The following is a 12,198-nucleotide window of genomic DNA, read 5'->3' as shown; positions in this document are numbered from 1 at the left end:
CCAGAGTTCCTGAGCCTACCCCCACCCCGGCCACGCCAGGAGGAGGGAGCCATGGAGGGCTGGGCCTGGGATGTCCCTGGCCCCGGATCAGCAAGCAGAGTCATAGAGATGAGGGGAAGGAAGCCTGGGGAGGGGGAGAAAGGCCTTCGAGACCCCTGGGGTTTAGCCTAGGAGGCCGAAGGGCCTGGAGGATTTGTGGGACAGAGAAGCAGACTGGTCTGAGTCAGTAACCAGAAAAGAAGGAGAAGCATAGGCTGGTCAAAGCAGGATTTTGTGGGACTGAGAGGAGTGTGAGGCATGTGGGTTGAGTGAGGCATGTGGGTTGAGCTTCTACTTTCCATGTGTCACACACGCACTCCTCCCAACCAGGGCCAACTTGGATAGTGACACCCAAGCCTGCCCAGAGCCCAGGCTTTCCCAGTCCTGACGGCACAGAGGAATGCAGAGAACCCAGGTCAGGAGAAGCAGCCCGGAAAGGGCAGCCTGGTGGACAGAGCTAGACTGGGGGAGTGTTGACCCCACTTCCCTTCAGTTCCCACAGTGGCCCAGAGTCCGCATATGCAAGGCCCAGATGGCTTGCCTGGCAGCTAACAACCTCTCCAGACTGGTTGGGCTGCATGCTCCTCCCTCGCTCAGCACCCCAGAACCCAGTGCCTTCCCTAACCTGGCGGTTGCACAGCAACACTCCCCTCCAACCCAGCACCCAATATGACATCCCTGGGAGCCCGGACTGCAGGACCAGGGACTCAGCCCAACCCAGGTGGTCCTCTTCACCTGCCAGAGGCCTGGAACCTGAAGTCATGGGGGGTGGAGAGAAAGGGCAGAGACATCAGCGTTGGGCAGGGCAGGGATGGGGCAGAGTCCAGAGCCAAAGTTCCTGGGAGCCTTTCCTAAATGCAGAGATCAGAGCATACCTCCCCATCTCCCTCCCCATATCACCTTCTGGGCAGCAGTCCCCAACCTTTTGGGCACCAGGGACCAATTTCATGGAAGACAATTTTTCCACGGACAGGGTTCAGGGACAACAGAGCTCTTTTGCCTAGTCCCTAACAGACCTTGGACTGGACCGGTACCAGTCCATGGCCATGGTGTTGGAGACCACAGTTCTAGGCCTTCCCTGTACTTTTGGTCGCAATCCAGGGCCCCCTGTGTCTCAACAGAGGGGCCCTTCCAAGAGCGTCTCAATCTCAGAGTTCCTCTGAACGGCCTCAATCTGGGGACCCCTCTGAGGGCCTCTCAATCTGATGGCTTCTCTGAGAGTGACTCAGCCTGAGACCCCTCTGGGGAGTCACAGTCTGAGGGTCCCTCATAGAGTCTCTCACTGTGAGGGAGCCCTCCAGTGTGGGAGCCCCTGTGGAATGTCTCCACCAGTGGTCCCGCGGATGCCCAGTCTGGAGGTCGCTCTGAAGTCTGTCTGGGGGCCCTTAGATGGAAGGTCTCAATGTGGGACCCTTTCATGGTGTGTGATAGGGAGCTTGTATGAGCCCAAATATTCCTCTGGACTAACGGCTGCCCCACACAGACACCTGCTGCAGCAGTGACAGTGAGCTGCCCCGCCCCTGCCCCCTCTGGTGGTCAGCAGTGCAAACCACATGCCCCGCAAGCCAGGAAGGAAAAGAACTCCGTGCCAAAAGTTCTGCTTCCTGGAGCATCACCACACCCTCGCCCCCACGCAGTACTTAAACTGAACCTGTTGTCCCTCCTGCTTCACCGCTGCTATGGAGGGCGGGCGGGAGGGTCCAGTGTTCCCAAGCACTCATCCAGAGTGGATCCTGGTTAATCAGAGGCTCTGGAATTTCAACCCAGTTCCACCTATTCTCTTTGTGACTTAACCTCTCTAAAATCTGTTTCCTCATCTTTAATACAGGATTTAAATATAGTACTTACTTCAAAAGGCTGTGAGAATTAATTAAAGATAATGCAGGTAAAATGTTTAGCACTGTGCCTGGCACTTAGTAAGCCCTCAACACATGTCCACTACTATCATCATCCTCTGGCCAAACCCCAGGGGCAAGAAAACTGCAGCCTGGGACATACAGCTGAGCCCCAGGAGGTACCTAGTGGGACAGGGATCACCTTACCTGCCCTATATCTCTGTCTCTACTTTTCATATATTCATTCAACCATTTATTGAGCACCTACTCTATACAAGACCTGGTGCTGTTAATAGATGCAACAGAACATTCAAAGATGAGTAACACTCCCTGTCCTCAAAGAGCTCATAATTCTCAGACCCACCCTCAGGTCAAGGCAGAGCTTTCCCACCACCTGGTCTCAAGAGAAGAAACCAGGGTGGGGTGTAAGAACCATTTGTGTTTCAAGGAGGAAGCTTTATTTGGGGACAGTGGGGTCCTGCTCGGCCCTGCCCAGCCCTGCCCTGCCCACCCCCATCCCAGCCAGCGGGCTTTACTTCTTCCGGATCTCCAGGGCCTTCTCCTTCCTGATTTCCTTGGCCAGCTCCCCAATCAGTCTCCAGTACTCATTGAACTTGAGCTCTGAGTCCTGATTCACATCCAAGCTTTTCATCTTCTCATCCAGGGAGCCCACATCCTGAGGAGACACCAGAGAGAAGGGTAGGATTAGAAACTGGGGTTCTTAAGACAGGGAGAGAGGGAAGAATTGCCAGCGGCCATTCTCTGTAGGCCTTTCCCTCAGAGAGCACTGGCACCTGACTCTTACCTGAAGAATGAGGCTGCAGCCCCAAGACTGTATTGCCATGGGGTCCCAGCTCCAACGACACCAGCAGAGGGAGGTGGGAGGGCCTGATGTGGAGTGCTTGCTGTGGTGTGAATACTCCCACTGTGGCCAATTATAAATCGCAAACATGAAGTAATGCACACAATCTGCTCTCGCCAGCAGGTATGAGCCAGCTCCAGCTCGGAACTGTCCTGGGGATGGATCCAGTCTGTCCACCCTCAGAGCCTTCTCAGTCCAGCCTCCTCTTTCACAGAAAGCTGGAGAAACTCCCAGTACTTAGATGCTCATTTGCATAACACTAACATCCTCTCTTTTATCCAGCTGGGTTACTAGCCTGGTAGATCAGGAGAATGGCAAAGACATGGGGTATCTGATTTTCTAGAGGGTTCTTGACGAGATCTCTCACAATAGGCCTATGAAGAAATCAGTAGATACTGAAAAGTGCACATCCTGATCAAAGGATTTGTTGTCAGATAAACAATCACAACCAAAAAGTTGACTGCTGAACAAATAGGCCAAATGCCAAACCAGAGAAGGGTGCCTCCGGAAGAGTGTGATGTTCAGCATTTGAATCAACATTTGGATGAAGGCAGAGAAGACTTGCCAAATCTCTAAATGGGGCAAAGTTAATTTGTAAAAGAGCTTAAAAAACTTTTTCTTAAAGCTACAATCATGCTTAATTGTAAAATACTATATGCTTTGCTAGTGGAAAGCAAGGATGGTTAGTGGAACATCATATTGGGAGGAGGAAAAACATTCAAATAGTAAAGAGAAAGAAATAAGTATTGGCAAGGAAGAAGCAGATTCACCAGTATTAGCAACTATGTAATTGTATATCTAGAAAAAACCAAGAGTTATAATGGCTAACACCAACAAGTGTAAGCACCTAATAGTGCCAATGGTCGCAGGCATTGTGCTAAACGCAGCACATGCTTTATTTTATTTAATCTTCATCTGCTGGAATGAAAAGCTTCATGAGCACAAGGACCTTGTCCATCAGGCTCATCACGGTAATCCCAATGCCTGGGAGAATGTCTGGCACATAGCAGATGCTTGTTCACCACTCTAACCCAAAGCCCAGGACAGTGTCAGGACAGGACATAGTCAGTGCTCAATAAATATTTGTTGTTGAATAAATATAACACCAATCCAACAAGGAAGATATTATGATGAGTCCATTTCACAGATCAGAAAATTAAGACTTGAAAAGATTAAATAATTAACCAAGGATGACAAGTTAGAACCTGCACTTGAACTTAAATCGTCTGACTCAGAGATTATGTTTTTATCCACTACTCTGTATTTCTTCCCCCTCAAAAAAAAAGATTAGACTGATGAGGTGTCTGGTTACAATGTTAATGCACAAAAACCAGTAGCTTTTAGTTATAAGAATGTTAACCAGTTAGAAAATATAATGAGAAAGATCCCACTTAAAAGAGTAAAAAATAAAGCACTTAGGCATAAATGTAAAAATCTATTAAGACTTCCTGAAGAAGTCACTAGGTCTTTCTGGTGACTGGTCCCATCCTGTGTCTATCTAGTGGCCCCATCCTAAATTGCCTCATTAGCATAAACCCAGGTGTGATCAAAATGGCCTCGTTACATACCAAAGACTGAATTTGTGGGCTCTGCAGCCTTGGATTCAACCAGCCCAGGATGGAAAATATTCGGGGGAAAAAAATTCCACGAAGTTCCAAAAAGAAAAACTTGAATTTGCCCCACACCAATACTACATACAATCCACACGAATGAAATGATATGCAGGCATTGTAGTAGGTATTATACGTAGTGTAGAGATGATTTACAGTGTATGGGAGAACATGTATAGGTTACACACAAATACAAGGCAATTTTATATAAGGGACTTGAGCATCCAAGGATTTTGGTACCCACAGGGACGTCCCGGAACCAATCTCCCATGTATACCAAGGGGCAACTGTATATTTCATATTATACCACAGGGATATAAAAGAAAACTTCAAAAAATAGAAAAAATACCTCTTTCTTAAAACGACTCAATAGTGTAAAAATGTCAATTTTCCCGGAAATATTTTATATGATCTCAATTAAAATATCTCCAAGGGCCGGGCGCGGTGGCTCACGCCTGTAATCCTAGCACTCTGGGAGGCCGAGGTGGGCGGATCGTTTGAGCTCAGGAGTTCGAGACCAGCCTGAGCAAGAGCGAGACCCCATCTCTACTAAAATAGAAAGAATTATATGGACAGCTAAAAATATATATAGAAAAAAATTAGCCGGGCATGGTGGCGCATGCCTGTAGTCCCAGCTACTCGGGAGGCTGAGACAGGAGGATCGCTTGAGCTCAGGAGTTTGAGGTTGCTGTGAGCTAGGCTGACGCCACGGCACTCACTCTAGCCTGGGCAACAGAGTGAGACTCTGTCTCAAAAAAAAAAAAAAAAAAAAAAAAAAAAAAGAAAAATTTGTTAAAACCAAACCTGAATAAAACTACAAGTTTAATATGAAAAAAAAAAATACTATAAAACTATGGTAATTAGGCACTGCTCGGTGGCTCACGCCTGTAATCCTAGCACTCTGGGAGGCCGAGGCGGGTGGATTGCTCGAAGTCAGGAGTTCGAGACCAGCCTGAGCAAGAGCGAGACCCCATCTCTACTAAAAAATAGAAAGAAATTAGCTGGCCAACTAAAAATATATATAGAAAAAATTAGCTGGGCATGGTGGCACATGCCTGTAGTCCCAGCTACTTGGGAGGCTGAGGCAGTAGGATCGCTTAAGCCGAGGAGTTTGAGGTTGCTGTGAGCTAGGCTGAAGCCACGGCACTCACTCTAGCCCGGGCAACAAAGCAAGACTCTGTCCCCCACCACTCCAGAAAAAAAAAACAAAAAAAACTATGGTAATTAAACCAGCTTGTCATTAGATAAATAATAAATACATAAATGAAACAGAGTAAAGAGTCCCAAAATACACATAGAAATTGAATAAATAATAAAGGTGATATTTCACATCAGTAGGAAAAGTTTAATAATAAAATAAAGTCTGGTTTTTAAAATATATTAACATGGGGAAAATCTTTCTAAGCATGGCATAAAACACAGAAGCTAGTCAGGAAAAGTTTAATAGATTTGACTACATAAAAATGTTTTACACTCTCCAGGGCAAAAACTAGCAAAAACAAAATCAAAGGACAAAGGGCAAAGTAGGGAAAATATCTGCAACACACATTATAAACAAAAGGCTAATTTCTTTATTTTATAAAGAATTGTAGGGAACAGACGCAGTGACTCATGCCTGTAATCCTAGCACTCTGGGAGGCTGAGCCCAGAGGATTGCTTGAGGTCAGGAGTTTGAGGTTGCAGTGAGCTAGGCTGACACCACAGCACTCTAGCCCTGGTGACAGAGCAAGACTCTCTCTCTCTCTCTCTCAAAAAAAAAAAGAGAATTATAATAAATCAATATGAAAAAGAAAAACTTTGATAAAAAATATACAAGCAATTCACAGCAAAAGCAATATAAATATGCATTAAGAATATTTTTTCTTTTTTTCACACTCCAGGAAATGCAGGAAAAAAAAATTTTTTAATGTTCCACTTTACTCAGAATTAAATAAGTATAAATCAGATTTATTTTAGATATTAGATTAGCAAGAATTAAAAGCTTGATGATACCCAGTTTGGGCAAGGACATAGGCATTTGCATGAACTGTGGATGGTCATGTAACTGGTACAATCTTTTTAGGAGGCAAATTGGTAATATTCTTAAAAATTAAGGGCAAACATGACCTTTGACCTAATATTTCTACTGCCATTTACCCTATATTATTATTTTCCCTCAAGTATGTACATATACAAACAAAGATATTTATAAAGTGGAAAAAATGGACACCAGAGAGATGTCCATCAATAAAGGACTGGCAGCTGGGCGTGGTGGGTCACGCCGGTAATCCTAGCCCTCTGGGAGGCTGAGGCGGGAGGATCGTTTGAGCTCAGGAGTTTGAAACCAGCCTGAGCCTGAACAAGAGCAAGACCCCGTCTCTAGTAAAAAATAGAAAGAAATTAGCTGGACAACGTAAAATACATAGAAAAAATTAGCCGGGCATGGTGGCACATGCCTGTAGTCCCAGCTACTCGGGAGGCTGAGGCAGGAGGATCGCTTGAGCCCAGGAGTTTGAGGTTGCTGTGAGCTAGGCTGATGCCACGGCACTCTAGCCAGGGCAGCAGAGTGAGACTCTGTCTCAAAAAAAAATAAGAATAAAAATAAAGGACTGGCTACATAAATGTGTGTTAACTTATTTATATAAAATGGAATACAGGGCACCTTTTCTTTCTTTCTTTTTTCTTTTTTTTTTTTTTTTTTTTGGCAGAGTCCCGCTCTGTCACCCTGGCTAGAGTGCCATGGCATCAGCCTAGCTCACAGCAACCTCAAACTCCTGGGCTCAAGCGATCCTTCTGCCTCAGCCTCCCAAGTAGCTGGAACTACAGGCATGCACCACCATGCCGGCTAATTTTTTTTTATATATGTATATATTTTTAGTTGTCCAGCTAATTTCTTTCTATTTTTTTAGTAGAGATGGGGTCTCGCTCTTGCTCAGGCTGGTCTCCATCTCCTGACCTCGAGCAATCCACCTGCCTTGGCCTCCCAGAGTGCTATGATTACAGGTGTGAGCCACCTAGTCCGGCCGGGGCATCGTTTTTTTAATGGGAAAATATCCTACATGCACTGTTACATTTTTAAAAAGCTATTTATATTAATAGAACAGTATGTAAAATGCATTCACTCACTCAAAAATTTTCCCATTTTTCCTTTCTTAACTTTTTTACAATTTCACTCACTCATTATTATGGACTAAATGTTTGTGTCTTCCCAAAACTCATCGGTTGAAATCCTAACCCCCCATGTGATGGTATTCGGAGGTGGGACTTCTGGAAAATGATTAGGTCATGAAGGTGGAGCCTTCATGAGTGGGATTAATGGACTTACAAAAGAGACCCCAATGACCACTCTAACAGTTTCCCCAGGGAGGATACAATGAGAAGATGGTAGTCTGCAACACATAAAAAGCCCTCACCTGAATCTCACCATGCTGGCACCCTAATCTCAGACTTCCAGCCTCCAGAACTATGAGCAATAAATTTCTGTTGTTTTTAAGCCACTCAGTCTCTGGGACTTTGTCATAGCAGCCCAAAACTGAGACACGTGCTTAATATTTTATGGAGCATCTACTAGGAGTCAGACACTGCTGTAAGCATTGGACATAAACAGCAAGCAAATTTCTCACCTTCATGGAACTCACATTCTTAGTAACATGTAAGTATGTAATGGAGGTCAAGTTGCAATGGATGTGTTCTGAAAGAAAATAAAGCAGGGTAAAGGAAGACAGCGCAATGGAGGTGATCTTTGTGTTCAATGGTGAAGGAAGACCGTGCCAAGGATTTGCCATTTGAGCAGCAAATCTGAGTTACATGAGGAAATACCTGAGGAATGAGCATTCTGGATCGGGAGAGGAAAAGTGGAGACAGGAAGCATAAGTTGTTCTCATTGCTTTTGAGGGGTTTTGCTATAAAAGAGAGCAAAGATATATGGCATAACTGGAGGGAGCTACAGGGTTAAGGGAGGTTTTCTTTTTCTTTTTTCTTTTCCTTTGCTTTTTTTTTTTTTTTTTAAGATGGGATCTATTACAGCATATCTGTAAACTGGTAAGAATAATCCAGTAGAGAAGGAAAAGCTGATGATGCAAGAGAGAGAAGGAATAATTGCAAGAGGAAAGTCTTTAAGTAGGTGAGAAGGGACAGGATCCAGGGCCTCAGTGGAGGGCTGGCCTTAGGAGCAGAGACAGATCATTCACAGTAACAGGAAGGCAGGCAGAGTGTGTGCTGATCAGTTGGTAGATTTGGGGGAGCACACTGAAGTTTTCAGACAACTAGGACAGAGAGAGACAGAATCAAGGGAGTTGAGGAAGTGGCTACAATGATGAGCCTTAGAACCTGAGCTGAGGAAGAAGGGAAATGAGAATACAAGGGATGACGATGGAAGATGAAAAAGCAATAGGGTCAAGGGATTGAGGTAGCAGAGGAGTCAGAAGATGCTGGAGTGGAGGAGCTACATAGAATAGAATTGGAATGACAGCAGGGGCTTCAGATAAAGGAAGGGCTGAGATCGAGATTTGGGAAGTGGTGCGTTATTTTGGTAATAACAAAGTCAGAAGCACAAACAGAGGAGCGGGATGCTGAGAGGCAGGAGAAAAATCTTTGGAAGTGAGGAGTTCAAAAAACTGAAAGGCCCAGGTTGTCTGTTTGGATGCTGAGGCCACTAAGAATGATGACCGAAGCAATAAAAGGAAAAACAGCGAGCAGGGAGCTGATGAGCTGTAAGGAGTGCAGTAAGAAGGACAGCAGGTGGCAGATGAGCTTCCAAGAAGCTGGGAGGTCTTAGGAAGAAGAAAAACTAAAATCAGGAACAAGCAATGAAAAGCAAAGAGGTCACTTCCTGTACTTCCAGGCCCCAGAGGGAGCTGGATTTGGAAGAAAAACTAGTCACTGCTTGACAAGGCTACAAGAATGCTCTACCTTCAGTGGGAAATCTGAAGGTTCCAGTAAGAAGAAGAAAAGAAAGTTTGAAAAGTCAGAAGATGTAGAGGATTTTGCAGATAAAAGACTATGAATTTCAGAGACTTGTTGTATTTTTTAAAAATCCATATCAACACGTTTTAATGTGCCTGTGAATTTTCAGAAAGGATATAAAAGAAACTATTAACAGCCTGGAATGGCCTGACCTGGAATGCCAACCCAGAGTCCATGAAATTTAAATCCCAACTGCCCACAGTGAGTAGGAAAGAAGGAATGAGCCTGTGGGGCACCCTGTTGAGGGGCTGCCCCTAGGGGGTGGGAAGAAATCACAGATGCTCCTTACAGGCCCTCCTACACTGAGAGTCCAGGACTCCAGTGAATCTGGCTGTCTTTTTATTTTTGATAAGCCCCTTCCCACTGCTGGGACTCAATTTCCATATATGTGAAGTGAGGAGTTTGGACTGTGTTTTCTCTTGGCCTCCTTCTAGTTCTGATAATCTGCAAACCCTCTGGAAGCCAGTTCTGGATCCAGTCCTGCGTTGGAGAAAGGAGACCAGAGAGGCACAGAACAGGCAGGAGAATGCAACAGCATCACCTGCGGGTAGCAAGGCCCAGTACTCTCACCTATACAGACAACATCTTTTTTTTTTTTTTTTTTTTTTGAAATAGAGTCTCCCTCTGTGGCCCAGGCTAGAGTGCTGCTCACAGCAACCTCAAACTCCTGGGCTCAAGCGATCCTCCTGCCTCAGCCTCCCGAGTAGCTGGGACTATAGGTGCTCACCACCACACCCGGCTAATTTTGTTTGTTTGTTTCTGTTTTTAGTAGAGACGGGGTCTCACTCTTGCTCAGGCTAGTCTCGAACTCCTGACCTCAAGTGATCCTCCCGCCTTGGCCCCCCAGAGTGCTAGGATTACAGGCACAGACACAGCATCTTTGCTTTCCTAGTTACACACAGACCCCAGGCAAGAAAACCCGGAACCATTTACACATGCAGTCACCCACACCCTTCCTTGCGGTCACAATATCATATCATACTGTACTCATATCACCTCACAAACACAGTGTCCCACAATCACCATCTCACAAAATCTCAGTCCAGAGACCTTTGCCTACCTTGAGCAGGTGAGGCAACTGCTGAGTAGCCAGTTCCTTAAACTCGTTGATGCTGAGGCTGCCCTTCCGGCCCTCCTGCCCTGCAAAGGTGAAGAAGGTGGTGACTATTGTCTCGATGGCCACCTCCAGCTCAGTCAATGGCTCCGCCGCCGCCATTAGGACCCTGGTGCTGGAGCTGATGTCCTCTCAGGGCTGACCTGTGGGACAGGGAAGGACCAGAGAGGGAGTGTCAGGGAGTAGGGATGCAGGAACAGGCCAGAAGTTCCCTGCCTTGGTGTTGCCACCTCAGGCCTCTGCCTGGAGGGCACCATGGAGAAAGAGGGAGGGCACAGGGGCTGAGCTTGGGGCAAGGGACCAGGCAACGGCTTCTCAGTTTAGGTGGGAGCGGGGGGTTCAGTTCCAGAAACCTCTTCTGTATGTCTCACAGTCTGGGGGTCCTTTTCAAGTGTCTGTGTCTTAGGGACCCCTCTGTGGTGGTCCCTCAATCTCGAGACTCCTCTGGGAGGAGATTTCAATCTGGGGGTCCTTCTCTGGAGTCCTTTTCGGTCTGGCAGCCCCTCCATGGGGTATCTGTACCAAGGGCCCCTTCTTGTTGTCTCACCCAGCCTCACAGGGTCATGAGGTTGTTTGTCTCCAAAGAGTGTTTATGTTGGGACCTGCTCTCCCGCCTGCACTCTGCCCGCCCACACACACGCTGGCCGCTCTTCCCAGCAGAGAAGCCCAGGGTCTGGCCGATGGCCAACTGTGGTCAGAGCTAGTTCAGTCTGGACAGATCCATCTTCTCTGCTCCCCAGCCCCTACCGCTCCTCAGGGGAGCTGGGCAGAGTGCTGTGCCCAGGACCCCACAGATTCTCCCCACTCCCGTCTCCCAGCAACAAGGGTGTTGGAACAGGGCTCCACTGAACCGCCCTCCACCCCCGACCCAGGAAGGGTTGGCACCAGTACTCACAGCCCCCTGGGGTGCAGAGGGGAGGGCTGCCTACTCCTCCATCCCTTTTGTGCCCACACCCCCACACTCCTGCAGCAACTGTTGCTGGATCTCCCAAAGCCACTTCCTGAATCCCTGCCTGAACTGGCTCTGGGGGAGGGACCTGGGAGCCCAGGGAGAAAAAAGGATCCCCAGCCTCCTTCCACGGTTAAGGAGACACGACTCACCAGGGCGAGGAGATGGGTGAAACGTTCAGGAGCCGCAGGGCTGAGGTTTATAAGCACAGGGAAGGGGGGGAGAGAGAGAGAGAGAGAGAGAGAGAGAGAGAAAGAGAAAGAGAGAGACACACAACCGGAGCAAGAGCCGCTCCCAAGGCTGGAAGTATCAAGTTTCCGTAGTTGATTCTGAAGAGAGAAGACCGCCCAATCACGCCTCTGGCCCTGAGCAATCAGGCCTGGCCCTGGCCCCCCAGCCAGCCCCACAGCCCCACGTACGCCCCCACTTGCAGCGGGAGCTGCCTACACGGATCCCACTCAGTGGGGGTCCTAGAGTCTATCCCTCCCAATACCCCACCACAACCCCCACATCTAATCAGGAGTGTCTATGTTGGGGGTGGGGGGACTGCTGATTGAAAAAATCAACTAAGAGAGCTCAGCACTTAGAGGCCCCCCAGAATAAGACCCCTTGGAGAACCCCAGACTGAGACCCCCATAGAAGAGTCCTAGATTGAAACTCCTCTGGGAGACTCCCAAGACTAAATTACTCACTATATTACTCACTGAGGGTCCCCTCAGTGAATCCTCCCCTTCCCCTGCCCCGCCGGCACAGCCAGCCAGGGCTACCCAGCCCAGCTGGGGGAGAAACATCTCAGCATCCTTCCCAGCGCCTCCCTTACCACCTCCCCCCTCCTGTAGCTTGTT

General features: G+C 47.5%; 1 protein-coding gene across 3 annotated transcripts; it reads right to left on the bottom strand.

Moving 5' to 3' along the window:
* Positions 1 to 2,309: 2,309 nt before the first annotated feature.
* On the bottom strand, positions 2,310 to 11,648 carry S100A13 (S100 calcium binding protein A13). Of its 3 annotated transcripts, none has more exons than XM_069478712.1 (3): positions 11,506 to 11,648; positions 10,351 to 10,547; positions 2,344 to 2,550 (listed from the first exon to the last, which is right to left on the bottom strand). In XM_069478712.1, the coding sequence occupies exons 2-3, from the start codon at positions 10,504 to 10,506 to the stop codon at positions 2,407 to 2,409; spliced, it is 300 nt and encodes a 99-aa protein (XP_069334813.1). In that variant the 5' UTR covers positions 10,507 to 10,547; positions 11,506 to 11,648; the 3' UTR covers positions 2,344 to 2,406. The 3 variants fall into 3 exon arrangements, with proteins under 3 accessions (XP_069334816.1, XP_069334813.1, XP_069334815.1); XM_069478714.1 differs by lacking the exon at positions 11,506 to 11,648 and adding an exon at positions 11,300 to 11,351; XM_069478715.1 differs by lacking the exon at positions 11,506 to 11,648 and having other exon boundaries at positions 2,310 to 2,550; positions 10,351 to 10,552.
* Positions 11,649 to 12,198: the final 550 nt, after the last annotated feature.

The sequence above is a fragment of the Eulemur rufifrons genome, chromosome 8 (assembly GCF_041146395.1).
Source record: "Eulemur rufifrons isolate Redbay chromosome 8, OSU_ERuf_1, whole genome shotgun sequence".
Lineage (NCBI taxonomy): Eukaryota > Metazoa > Chordata > Mammalia > Primates > Lemuridae > Eulemur > Eulemur rufifrons.
This window is presented reverse-complemented; position numbering and strand designations above follow the sequence as displayed.

Bases quoted from the DNA above. Each gene is read 5' to 3' on its own strand.
- S100A13 (XM_069478712.1), bottom strand. From the start codon at position 10,506: ATGGCGGCGGCGGAGCCATTGACTGAGCTGGAGGTGGCCATCGAGACA. The intron at 2,551-10,350 runs GTAGGCAAAGGT...GTGTCTCCTCAG, and splicing joins AGTTGCCTCACCTGCTCAAG to GATGTGGGCTCCCTGGATGA.